Here is a 13,897-nt window from a genome sequence, read left to right on the forward strand (position 1 = left end):
AAACCTATCGTATCCTAAACTACTGACAGCTTGCCGAGTGACATTTGCAGAGACTGCGTGGAAGAAACTGTTCAACTATTTAGCAGAAGGGCGTTCGAGTGTGAAGCTGCAACGGATGTTCCAAATACTCTACGAGAGAATGGTACTACGTTGGAGGAAGTGCTGTGCGGTGGTTTTATTAGGAGAATATTGAGTAACTTACATGCTATAACTCCGTTGAAGAATTTCGTTGAAGAATTGTTCGAGATATTTAAGGTTCTGTCAGGCTAACAGTTATTATTTTGAAGAAATTAGTAGATATCACTACATGGTATTTTGAAACAAGCAAAAGGGTATTATAATAGTTAATTGCGAATGATTTTGGATGATTCTGGTGATATTGGACACTTTGAAATCTCCAATTTCTAAGATCTCCACAATATACATTTTTTAGAAAAATCTTAAAGGATTTGAAGAATTCTATTAGAAGATTGCTTGGAATATGCTTTGAGATACTCTTTGAGAGCAGTTGAATTATATTGAGGAAATTGTAGAACATCGTAAAACAAGTGAAAAGAGTATCATGAGTTCATGATCTCTAAGTATGATCAATGAAGTATGAATCATAGGAATGTTCAGAAAAGCAGCAGAGGATTAAACTGCTTTAGCATTAATCTAGAGGAAATGGTACGGAATGGGTCAAATCTAAATGTACAACTTACTGCATACCTACAATTAGTCGAACTATGTCTAACAGTACATGTAATTGAATAAGCTAATAGTGTTTAATGAGCTTTGACAAAAATTGCATGGATTTTATGTCCTGAAATACTGCTAAAGTACACAGCATGTTGAATGCAATTTGCTAGATTTGCATATAATAGTGGCCCTTTAAATGCTTCAAGAGAACATTAAATAAATGAAATATCAGTGACACTGAAGAATTTAATTTCAGAGTTGCAGCCGATTAAATCGTATATTATTGCGCAATTCGTGAGTACTCAACAAACATATTGATTCGTTGCTTTGAGGAAATTCTTCATGAAAGTAAATGGATCTCATCCTAAAAGGTCGAGAAGACACGATAATACATAATGAAGAATCAGAAAACGTAAAAGAAATTTCTAGAAGAATATAATGTTTCAGCTATCCATTATAGAATGTTTGAAAGGATACTCTAGAATTTTAGGGACGTCCACTCTTCTTAAGCATCAGGCGAAATATATGAAATGACAAAGCAGGTGAGAAGTGGTCGCGTACTCTAGAAATAAGTGCGTGCTCGAGGAGTGGATAAGAGGATATAAAGAGGATTTAATATGGTGACTTGATAGAATAAAGGGATAAAGCAAAATTGCGATTAAAATCCAAATAAAACTATAAATTAAATTTTCCCATATTCTTTTCTGTTCCTCAATCTCAAAAAGTTATCAAAAAAGGAACAACATACATAATAGTTAAAAAAGAAAATAGATATTTCTGAAAGCAATCAACTTTTTCCACTTTCTTTACAGAACATTTTTTCAAACTAATAATTAATTTACTAATACTATTTATTAATACTAATATTATTCTCCGAAAGAACAAAGAGAGCGAAAGTGGAAAATATTCTTTTCTAAATATATTTTCGTACAACTACGTTCACTTACAATATACGGCGCAACTTTCGACGCGTAGCGCCAATTAATTTTGTAAATTAATTAACTAATTACATCCGATTTATAGTTTCGACTGTATCGGTTAACACGGCAACGATTTCGATTTTACTTTAAAAACTGAAAGTCTATCCGATGACACAGATGCTTACTGCCAGGAAGGTTTTCACCATAATTTGAAACTTTCTACTCAAGTGCACATCCTGTGGGCGGCCCGTTCGTTTAGGTTCACCGATTCGTTTGTCCGTACAGCGAGGGTGCAACGTGCATTGACATCGAATCGTTGCAGTGTTAATTTATCTCGATTTAGTCCAATAAAACTGGAAACCGGAAATGCCACTCAATGTGTCAATGAAAAAGAAATATTGATCTCTATTAATCGATTGTTCTGATTATGGTGATAAAAATAAAATTTTGGTTTAACATTTCGTGATTTAGAAACGGTTTCAGCATCAACGTATTTAAACAGTAATAATTCGTGGATTTAAATATTACAAAGTGCAAACATAAGAGGCAATTATTTTTTTAATATAATACGCCAATATTTGAAATATTCCTTCTATAAATTTTATCCAATTCTGTTGATATGATAATCGAAGTAATCTTTGCAAATAATTTTCCGCAGCCTGAAAGAGTTAATTTTGGATCGTAATGGGATCAGAGAGCTACCGCACGAGCTCGTGGAGCTGAAGAACTTGAGAAACATTTCCTTGGCTGGAAATTGCCTCAGCAGTTTGCCGTCTTTTTTCAACATGCGAGCTCTCGCGCTAACGGTATGTCGAATACATTTTACGAAATTATTAAAGGATTTTGTAATTTAAAATTCGCGCGAAGACACCGTTACTCTGAACAGCCGCGGAACGATGAGGCAACATTTCTTGCAATAGATGTAATTCCAGGCTAATGAATCCTGCAATTATTCCAATTTATTAATTACAGAGGAAAGAAAGATGTGCTAAAGATGTGCTCTAGAAATCTAATCGGTAGGATTCTTGAATTACTGAAGAAGTTTTATATTTCATTAAACAAAAACTATTGAATGATCTGGAAAGTTCATAGAGCAGCTTAAGAATGATTTGCAAAGTTCATAGAGAAACTTAAGAATGATTTTAAAGTCACGTATTCTCATAGAATTATTCATTTCGTGAAATAATTTGTATGGATAATTTTTTTATATTTTATAAAAATCTAAGATATAGACTTTGACTTCGTTCATCGACAATTAACATTGTGACCTAAATGTCCTAAAGACCTCTAACATATCCGCACAAATATCTGTAACAAAAATTGTTGTCGATTGATTTTAATAGGTAATGTATATATTATCTCTATAAGTAGTATGTACTCTGTGAGAAAAATCTTACTTTTTAAAGAATTCTCAAACTCACGCGATGAGTAATGACAAGTTTTCCTGATGCAAGCAAAATAAGAAAAGTACTATAATTTGTCCACAATGCTTCGCGAAAATGTATTCTACGATTAAGTTATCAATTAAAATCTCTTTTCTAATAATACACTACTTCTCTCTGGCTTCCGTATTTGCTATCCTATATATATGTAGGAAAGCTAAGAAAATGATTATGTTTTAATTACAATTATGACCTAGCTTACGCCAGGTCGTACAAAAATTCTATCTATAGACTTCATCAATCGTTCCCCTCCACGGAAATCTTTAGTAAAAGGCGAAAGATTTATACGTCATTGAAGGGAAACCAGAATGATGAAACATGATTTCAATTACCTTTATGTGCATATCTCAACACATTTTACCTTTGAGAAACTCGATCGATTAAGTAGCCACCTGGCGGCCAACTAAGGTACCAGTGCATATTCAGGGTCATTGATCATAAATCATGCACAACGTGTCACCCCATACTAGTGCTATTCTATATTATATGATTACATTAAATTGCAATATACGTACAAAATTTGAAAAACATTTTATGAATTATAAGTATGTAGTTTATATTTTATTTAAACACAATATTTATCGCTTCCTTTAATATTTAATACTCTTTATTATTTTCACATTTAGTACCTGTAACTAGTATTTTTAATATAAATATTTATGTTGTAATAAAATAAATTGTGTACTTAAACAAAAAATTTAATTATTTAAAAATATAAAAATATTTAATCAAATTACATTAAATTTTTATTGAATATTTTTAGGACGTTTTATCGAAGGCAGACCATAGCAAAGATTGCAAGGATGAAAAGCATAATCAGAATAATTTGTATAAAGTCAATCTACGAAATAATCAACTCAAAGGAAACATTATACTTGGAAATTACGGAGTAGGTATCCTCATATTGATAAATATGTAATTACGATATACGTAAAAGTCTTAGCCATAATGATTAATGAGCGTTACCATTTCTATTTCCTTTTTAATCAAGAATTTAACGCATCTAGACGTCAGTGAAAATAGCATTGAAAAATTGGACATCAGTGCTCTTCAAGAATTGAGGAGCGTTCGTTGCGCGCGAAATATTTTAACAGAATTGACGGTCTGCGGAAGAAATATCGTTTCTCTTATTGCTGGAAACAATAGTAAGACCTTTTTTATTCTTTTATCACATACGGATTATGAACGCAGAAAATAATTTTTATTTGAGGAAATCATTTGTTATCCTGCAGAATTAAAAAAGCTAACTATCGAGCCCGTACCTGTGAATCTTGAACATCTAGACGTTTCCTAGTAAGTAAAAATGAAATAAGAATAATAATAAAATACTATCTTTGAAAATATAAAATTTTACTTTTAATAAAATTGTACAATATATCGTTATACCTATTGGGTTAAAATTATTATAATCAGAATAAATATATTTAAATATACATAGTTATAATTACATAAAGTATTCTGTATAACGATGTTACAAAAATACATTCTAGTATTTTATCTTAGCAACAATTTAGATGCACTTCCGGAATGGATACCAGATCTACCCTTATTGCGCGCTCTTTTTGCGTCTCACAACGCTTTAACAGCTCTCCCAGACAGACTGCTAACGCAGCCGTCAAGATTGGAAGTCCTTCACTTACCTCACAATAGACTACAAGCCCTTCCACCACCAAGGAAACCATTGAACATCGTTCACTTGACTCTGCAAGACAATGCACTAACTGCATTACCAACGAGTTTCTTCATCAACACCGAAAAGTACACGCATAGTCTTATTTGCTCAACGAATATACATACGAATAATATAATAATCTTTTTATATAGGATGAAGGTACTAAATCTGTCCAATAATCGACTGTCAGAACTTCCACACTTGGGAGAAGGAAACAAAAGCCGTCATACTAATCACAACTTGGAGAAACTATATCTGACTGCAAATTGTTTAACAGACACGGCTTTGGACACTCTTGCGAAATTGACTTCTTTAAGGGTTCTTCATATAGCGTACAACACTTTGGACACGCTTCCAGAAAGGTATACATTACAAGCTTTCATTTTTTACAATATTTAATGTTTTATTTCAATTTGATATTAGAATCGAGGATTAAAAATATATCTATTTACAGCTGTATAGTCTCTTGGACTGATTTAGAAGAATTAGTATTATCTGGAAATCGTCTTCAATATTTACCAGACAATGCGGCCAATTTACGGCATTTACGCGTGTTACGTGTCCACTCCAATCGGCTCCTAACTTGTCCGACATTTAATAAAACAACATCGTTAAAGGTAATTCCGATAATATAAACCTCTTATTGTTAGAATGAAATATTAGAAACGTTTTACATTAATTAAATGGTATTAATTAAATGGCAGGTATTAGATTTAGCTCATAATCAACTGGACAGGGTGAACATGGCTACTTTAGTGCCACCACAGCTTCAATTTCTTGACATATCCTGCAATTCGAGACTCCACGTCGACCCCAGACAATTCCAAGTATATAGATCTCAACGACCAATATCCTTGGTTGATGTATCTGGACAAAATAGACCGAGTCTACCTTCTCATCCTCATCAACAGGAAATGGTTTCAGCAGAAAGAGGATCCGAACAACCTTGGAGATTAGGTTTCTCAGAAACAGCAGGATCTAGAGAAAGGTGATATTTATTTCTTCAAACTTCATTGGGTATTGGAGTGACGATTATTCTCAGTTAATTGAATATTAGCTAATCTAAATTATCTGTTGAATTGGTTGGCCCTCTTTTCCTTTTATATAGAAACGACTATTACGACTATTTTATTTCCCAATAATAATATAATGAACACGTTGCATTACACTCTCATATACTGAAATAATGGAAACAAAAATTCTCCAAGTTTCAGATCTAAAGTTAAATTGATACTCCCAAAAGCATAATCGCGTGATTTGTATGCACAGGTTATACGTATCGCAAGTTCGAATGCCATCCTTTTGCAACGTGGAGGGCCTATTCGGTATATTCGACGGCGGTTCGAACCAGGAAGCGCCAAGCGCACTCCAGGAAATGATCCCGCGTCTTTTACTGGAGGAGAGGACCGTACGAGAAACATCGAAAGAATACTTAAAATACACGTTACTGTCTGCCCATAGAGAGTTGAAGGAAAAGGGTCAGAAATATGGAATTGACGCGACTCTGGTGCACATTGTCAGAATTCAATCGCAACAAGCGTACCCAAAAACATCGACGAAATATTCATTGAAAGTAGCAACTTCAGGAGATGCAAAAGCGGTTCTCTGTAGAGCTGCTGGCCCTTTGACTTTGGCACCTCCCAAGAAAGTTCCTGTGAAAAATCAGTTAGGTAACGCGGCAATGTTTCCTCTGGTGGTTCCTGATCCCACGTTTGAAGAGGTAGATATAGAAGATGACGACGAATTTGTGATAATCGGCAATAGAAGACTGTGGGAGGTGCTGAGCGTTCAGGAAGCCGTTCGAGAAGCCAGGGCGGAAGCCAGTCCTGTTTTGGCCGCTAAAAGGCTTCAAGATCTGGCACAGGCTTATGGTGCAGAAGACAATTTGAGTATCGTAGTGGTGCGACTTACAGGACCTAATCAGGGTGATCTAGATCAATTGATGAGAGAGCTGAGACACGCGGTTGGAAAGAACAGAGGTCAAACGGAGGCAGGGTGTCCTTGTCCTTGTTGCGTGCCACTGGCTGCTCATAAGCCACCGGGACCATGCTGCTGTCACGCGAACGAAGGCTATTATTTAAACGGCGTGTTGAAAAGCATAGTGAATAGGTGAGAAGCTCGTACGAAATTACGTAATAGCAATTCTAGAAAATGTTTCGCGGAAGTAGGCGAAGAGGAATTAGAGAAGATTACTGAAAAGATGACCTATACAGATAGTAACTGCAGTGCAGTTGCATTAGGACACTTTTCTAGCAGAAAATATACATATGTAGACGTAAGTGGAAAGATTGAACGATTTTATAATGTGTAGGTCAAACAAAGCTCACAATGGATCTGGTAGATATTTTAAGAACCGCCGATCGACGCAGGAAAACGAAAGTCCGTCGTATAAAGATGACAGAAGTTCACCGAGTGGTCAGTCTGATCAAGCTAGTGATAGTACTTTCAAATCAAGGCATCCTACTGGTAGAGTCTGGTCTGGAAGTGCCGCTTCCAGAGCCACGAACAAAGCTCGGCAAAGCGTTGTGGTGAAAGAAAATGGCACGAGAAAGGTAAGTAAATATTTTTATTTCTTTTCATAGTGTGACTGATTATGTATACAGGGTGGTTGATAACTGGTGGTACAAGCGGAAAGGGGGTGATTCTACGCGAAAAAAAAGTCGAAAATATAGAATAAAAATTTTTCGTTTGAGGCTTTGTTTTCGAGAAAATCGACTTTGAATTTTCGCTCGGTACGCGTGCACTTTATCACGTCTCGTTATAACGGATTTCACTGTAGATCGTTGTCTCGATGAAAAAATGAAAAAAAAAAAAATTTTTTTTAAAGGATTTTTATCCTATATTTTTGACTTCTTTTTTCGCGTAGAATCACCCCCTTTTCGCTTGTACCATCAGTTACCAACCACCTTGTATATATGTCGGAGATAAAAGGACGCCGGAGCCTTCCCTTTGGAACTTCGGGAAAATCCGTAAAATTGTAATTACAGTCTATAGCCGTAATTAAACAATTGCCGTCATTCTATCCAATTGTATTTATTTGAGATTTATGACAATGAGCTTGACAATGATCAATGAGCCATATAACCAAAATAGAGGCAATGCAATCTAAAATACTCAGAACAATAGCAAACGCGCCATGGTACGTTAGAAACGAGGACATTCGGAAAGACCTGGAAATACCAACGGTCAAGGAGGAGATTAACAGAAATGCAAGAAGGTACAGAGAAAGAATAGCAACGCACCCGAACCGGCTGGCAGCGGAAACGGTCGGCGCATTAAACATAAAAAGAAGATTAAGAAGGAAACACCCAACAGATCTCACAAAGGACATAACCTAACATACAAACACTCACCACACTAAAGAAATAAATCAATCAAATTCGAAGATGGTATCCCACTGGGGGTAGCCATCCACATGTTATATTATTATACCACTAAGCTATAATATTTTACCAAATGTCCTACTGGACAAATTGTAAAATGTAAATAAATAAATAAAAAAAAATTAAAAAAAAATGAGCTTAGGATCAACGCGACAACTAGTCGCCGAACGTAACCGTGGTCAACGGGGTAACAGAATGCGCTTTCTTCCAAAGCCCAAGTCGTACTTGACTTGCTTGGCTACGGTGAAAGTATTACTAAACTAACTCTTTGTTAAAACGTGGAATATTCACCGAGCGTAAAGACGCTAAGTAACTCGCTAATACGACCTCGCGAGAGAATGACTTTCCGTCGCGATGATGCTGCAGAGGAAAACTATGATGGAGTGTGTCTAAGGACACGAGATCATCGGATTCGTCGAGGATAGCCTTCGTTCAAAAAGTGAGGGAAATTGACGTTGCTGTTAATTGGTCAATTTCCATGTTGGTGGCTAGAAAAGGATGCTAGCCGCCCTTGAGGGAAAATTGCTAGCGGAAGCGTTGTTCGTGAGAAAAATAGATTTCTCCGATCTTCCCATAGTTGGGACAAAGACTGCTTATCCGTTTGAAAAACCTTTTTAACAAAACCCTAAGATTTCTGGCGGGTCCTCAGACTAGCTGAACTTGTGCTGTGCAGGTGCATCGACATCTGGTAATCATTTTGCCTGAAGGAACCGTTGGAATGTTTACTGTCGAGTACCTCTACGGGTATTTCTTTTAATGAAGGCTATATTATTACTCCATACTTTTGTTAGACTGAGCGTTCGTCCCGTTGACCGCGGCTACGTTCGGCGACTACGTTGGGCCTTGAGCCCAAGCTCATTGTCACAAATCTCAAATAAATACAATTGGATAGAATGACGGCAATTGTTTAATTACGACTATAAACTTTAATTACAATTTTACGGATTTCCCCGAAGTTCCAAAGGGAAGGCTCTGGTGTCCTCTTATCTCCGACATATATATATATAATAAAATATTACATAAAACTTGAAGGTATCCACCTGTTTAACGGCTCAAGAGGACACGGTATCCGAGAGATCCGGTGCGCTAAGCGAGGAGCAGTTCCGTTGCTGGGAATATATGTTGGAACAGAATACTCAACTCTTGTTCGACAAGGAATTAGACACCCTATCAAGGACTCCCCTACGACGAGGTCAATCGAGATCCACGCCTCAATTAGCCGGTAATTTGCCTTTTCTATCAAAGAGATTTGGAAGTGCCAGGTCCTTTAATCCTTCCCTACCGAGGCCGCCCGTCGTTCGATTTGGTAGCGGAAGAAGATTACTAAACGGAGGTCCTAACGCGGCTTACTTTGGCAGCCTGCAGAGGTTGATGCCGTATAATCTCGAATACGATTTCGCCGTCATTCAGGAAAGAAACGGATTAGATTCGCTGGAACAGGACGCATCGAGGATGCAACAATATTGGGGAGTGGCTACGACCGAATTGTGATAGCGAGTTGAGCACAGTGTTGTTGCAATTGTGAAACTATATCGTGATGTTGAAAGGTATATACGTACACGTGTTATCGTCATTTATGGCGGATATATGGCATTAGAAGATAGACTTATCTCTTAAGCAGAAATACGAAAAATGAAAAGCGACAATGAAATGCGACGAATTGATAATACCAGACGGTGATTTATGCAAGAGCTATTAAGCTTTAGCTGATCGTAACAATGTGGAAACTACTCGACGAAGAGATTTTTCGTTAAAAATTACAGGCTTATTTTATTTTTTCCTTATCTTGTGTACATGTATTTTGGATACAGAACTTATTGGTTCCGTTGTTGTACATTTTAATCTGAATTTATTTCACAAGATAAATTATAACTCAAACTTTTTTATCATGTTTGTTGATATACCGACTCACTGCGTGAGCGATTCAAGCGATCAGTAGAGTTATTTATATTCAAGAATTGAACGAATTATCGCTAAAAATGCATATTGAAACTTCCATTTATACGATATACGACATGCGATATGTATGACTGTCAAGCAGAAAAATAAAAGGCATTCATATTTGTACAGTCTTGTTGCCAAATATATGTTTATGAAATATAATGTATTTTTCTAAACATTACATAAATATAAAAAACGGTGGTTGCGTGCACATTTGTTTCAACAAACACGTTTGTAACAAACGTGAATGAATATAAAATATGAAATATCACAAATTGTGAAAAATGCATTAAGATAAGCTATCCTAAAGACAAACTGCAAGCTAAGTATTTACATGGGATACATATGTATGTATATAACTCTATCTAAGCAACAAATAGCGCGATCTCACACTGTTTGTACAAAGTATACGGTTACGTATTAGAACGAGTTTGAAAAATCGCTCTTTTGAATATTCCATTTTTCCATTCTCATCCTAGACGGGCGATTCTGTGATTAAACATTACTTATCTCTATAAATCCATATTATATTAAATGTGAGAAATTGTATAACTTGATTTTTTAAGTGCAACTTCGATTTGTGTAAGTTAATCAGATTCCTATAATGATTATGGTCAAGAATATTTTTATACAAATGAAAAATGTAGCGATTACTGTACCTGAGGCTATCAAATAAACGATCAAACGCCAAGAACAATAAATTTGTTATAATATATCAAAATAATCTAATTAACATGAAAATATAATCACAAAATTTAAACTTATACAATCAAGATCCATTGACCCGGAACAAGTACATTGCTTAGTTGGCTTATATATTTTTTCATCAACTTATAATGATAAATTAACAATCTCGGTACCCCCAGACATCATCCCGTTATCTCTGTTTTCTCGTCAGCTAATGTTTTTTAATGGTGGCGTTGATAAGGCATTATCTTATTTGTCGACCAGCATTAAACTCTCTATTTCTCTATCGCAATAAAGTCTCATTACCACATCAGAGAAGTATTACAAGTATAGAAACTTTCTTTCCTTGTTCGTCGTCTGGATAAACTTCAGATATTCAAGATAAATACAGCTGACTTCTATTAAGATAAGCATGAGACTTTGATTAAGTACAAAAACCCAGATAAAGGTTCTTTGAATGTGTAGACAATGGATTAACTTCTACTGTTTTTTATGAATATGCATATTACTATCGAATACCGTTATAACTTAATGTTCAATCACTTTAATTTGTAAAAATTGCGTGTAATACTGCAAACTACAGATAAATCATTAAAACCGCATTTTATTATTCTTGATAATGCACCTCTCCTAATTAAATTTTCACATCTTTAACAATTAATTATTGTTTTTGAAAAATGATTGAAATATGAAACTATACATTTATAGCTAGAAGTGTTTTTTCGACCGTTCGCGGAGAGACGCGACACGTCAACGGGAGTCGTAAATTCCCGTTACGATTAGACAATCGACGCCACGAACTGATCCATCCCCTATTTCGATTAGGATAATCGGGGTAGTTTAATGAGTATAATGCTTAACTAACAGTGCTAAGATAGTATATATTTCCAACAACTTTGTAGGAAAGATAGTTAAGCTGGTGAGTAAAGTGTAAGTTAAATGGGTGAATGATTGAAGGCTGAAAACCTGGTAAAAAAATGTTGACTGTTCTAAAAATGATGAACCAGTGAATCCGAAGACGATGCTGTTGCAAAGGAAAACTCTTGCTCGGTGGTAATCGCCCCACCACTGGTCGCTTGCGGGTGGAATCCCGGGAAACATGGAAAAACATGGAAAAAGATGTTTTATGCCACTTAACGACCTTAAGAGTAAATCAAAAAGCCTCGTTTTATGACAGTTCCTTAGGATTATTGGGATCCGCTTAATTCTATGTGCACAGCTCGAACCGAACGTAACAAGAAGAGTTCTTCGAAGAAGGACGTATAATAAAATTTATCGTAATTTAAATCAATCCATTTTCATTCCAAAATCTCAAGGTCAAATATTCATAATTATTCCTCGTTACTTATATAATTTTCATCATAACATTTTATGTTTTAATAAAATTAGCGATTTCTGTACAATTCCTTATTTGTATTTCTGCCACACCTCCGAACTAAATAAAATTGCTCGATATTTTTGAATCGTTAAGTAATTATATTGATAAGAGCTCAATCTCTAGTGTTCCTTTATCTACGATATAAGTTGGTAACATCTATTTTACGATCGCGAGCAGTATTCGTGATAAGATTATTGAAAATGATCTAACAATAAACTAACAAGTTTTAGGAAGTAAATAATCTTCGTATTGTAATATAGCTAATCTTTAATTTAAATTCGATCAAATCTTGTAATATTTGCTTCTGAAAACATTAGATATATATAAATATTTTAATTAAAAAAAAATTAAATTCCCTTAAAAACTAACAAATAAATCTGAATTAAAAGCTAAAAGATTTTTTTTCTTTGTCTGAAAATAACATTATTTATTACAGTTGTTTATTATGCACTTTACTACGTTCGCTCCAACACGTCACATATTAATGACGTTCCATTCTTTATGGTAAATGGACGTCACACATACGTGACGGTAATAAGTTAATATTCTACAATCACAGTATTTATATGTATATAGCATTACGTATACAAAATATATCATTTCAAATATTACTTGACCTCTTTTTTCCATTTAGTTTACTCATTTAAAATTATCATATAGATAACATGGACGTTTTCTAAAACAAGAATTCAAATTTTAACAAACAAAATTACCGTCAACACTATATTGCAAAATTTCTAATGACGAAACCAAACACTCACATTTTATGTAAGGAAGTCATGTATGAAGCAATTCGCATACAAATGACGTCTCTAAATATGACAAACATATTGTTTACAAGTTTGACGAAGTATTTTTTGGATGAGAAACGCCTACAATAATAATGAATAATGTAGCAATAGCATCCATTTACCAATATAATCATGTTATGGTTCACTGCATCATAGATGCAACTAAAATTCCATTAATTGAATGTGTATGAATTCATTAATTAGAAAGTAAGAGGAATGTAAGAAATGATTATTCTTGATAAGTATGTAAGTATATAAAAATCGAAAATTGGCTGTGAAAGATGTACTTTTAATTATATAAACACTTAAACAATCGAGAATCCTGTGATTAGATAGAGAGAAGTATGACTTTATGTAGTGTATTATATATCAATTTATTTTTGTAAATTTTTATATATTGTAAATAAAGTTTATATAAAACAGAATACAAAACAACAATAGTCATTTCTTTCTAATTTCCTCATCTCTGAATTAGTTAATCTACGAATTTTTATTGTACAAATTAAATGATTCCCTATATCAGGGTTATAGATTTATAAAATACTTTTTGATCGTTAATTATCAATGGTGAGTATTTTTCCGACAAACACTTTACATAATGTTACGTACAATTACAATTGCGCTTGCATAAATAAAGTTCAATTATTTCAGAAGAAATAGCTATATAATAATTAACATTTCGTTGCTTATTTATCTCATTTTATTCTTAATAAAATATTTCTTTACAAAAAAATGATAATTCTGCAAATATCCCATCCTAAACATTTTTTTAATATGATATATTCTTCTGAAAATGTTCAATCCTTCCTTCATTAATGTAATACACTAACACTAACGCATTAAAGTTTACAAATAAAAAATGTATTATGCATTAATAGTTCTCCCTACTTTATACATTAATGTAGAATAAATTACAATTAATTTGAATAAAAATTGCAATTCTTCATACGATAGATAGTTAGAATATAAAATTATACAAAATATAAAATATAGATATATGAAATA

General features: G+C 34.2%; 1 protein-coding gene and 1 non-coding gene across 2 annotated transcripts in view; one reads left to right on the plus strand and one right to left on the minus strand.

Annotated features, from left to right (window-relative positions):
- LOC117237548 overlaps positions 1-11,325 on the plus strand; it is a 90,379-nt gene extending 79,054 nt beyond the window's left edge. The window contains exons 7-17 of the mRNA XM_033501618.1: positions 2,257-2,404; positions 3,804-3,929; positions 4,032-4,185; positions 4,273-4,333; positions 4,544-4,798; positions 4,865-5,074; positions 5,167-5,329; positions 5,417-5,700; positions 5,982-6,821; positions 7,024-7,264; positions 9,128-11,325. Of these exons, the coding sequence (XP_033357509.1) occupies positions 2,257-2,404; positions 3,804-3,929; positions 4,032-4,185; positions 4,273-4,333; positions 4,544-4,798; positions 4,865-5,074; positions 5,167-5,329; positions 5,417-5,700; positions 5,982-6,821; positions 7,024-7,264; positions 9,128-9,586 (2,941 nt within the window). The 3' untranslated portion in view covers positions 9,587-11,325. The remainder of the gene's footprint in view (positions 1-2,256; positions 2,405-3,803; positions 3,930-4,031; positions 4,186-4,272; positions 4,334-4,543; positions 4,799-4,864; positions 5,075-5,166; positions 5,330-5,416; positions 5,701-5,981; positions 6,822-7,023; positions 7,265-9,127) is intronic.
- LOC117237576 lies at positions 3,232-3,352 on the minus strand. Its single transcript, XR_004494031.1, has one exon. It is a non-coding gene; the product is annotated as a U5 spliceosomal RNA (small nuclear RNA).
- Positions 11,326-13,897: the final 2,572 nt, after the last annotated feature.

Source organism: Bombus vosnesenskii, unplaced genomic scaffold (genome assembly GCF_011952255.1).
Source record: "Bombus vosnesenskii isolate JDL3184/JDL3185 unplaced genomic scaffold, Bvos_JDL3184-5_v1.1 scf7180000013379, whole genome shotgun sequence".
Classification (NCBI taxonomy): domain Eukaryota; kingdom Metazoa; phylum Arthropoda; class Insecta; order Hymenoptera; family Apidae; genus Bombus; species Bombus vosnesenskii.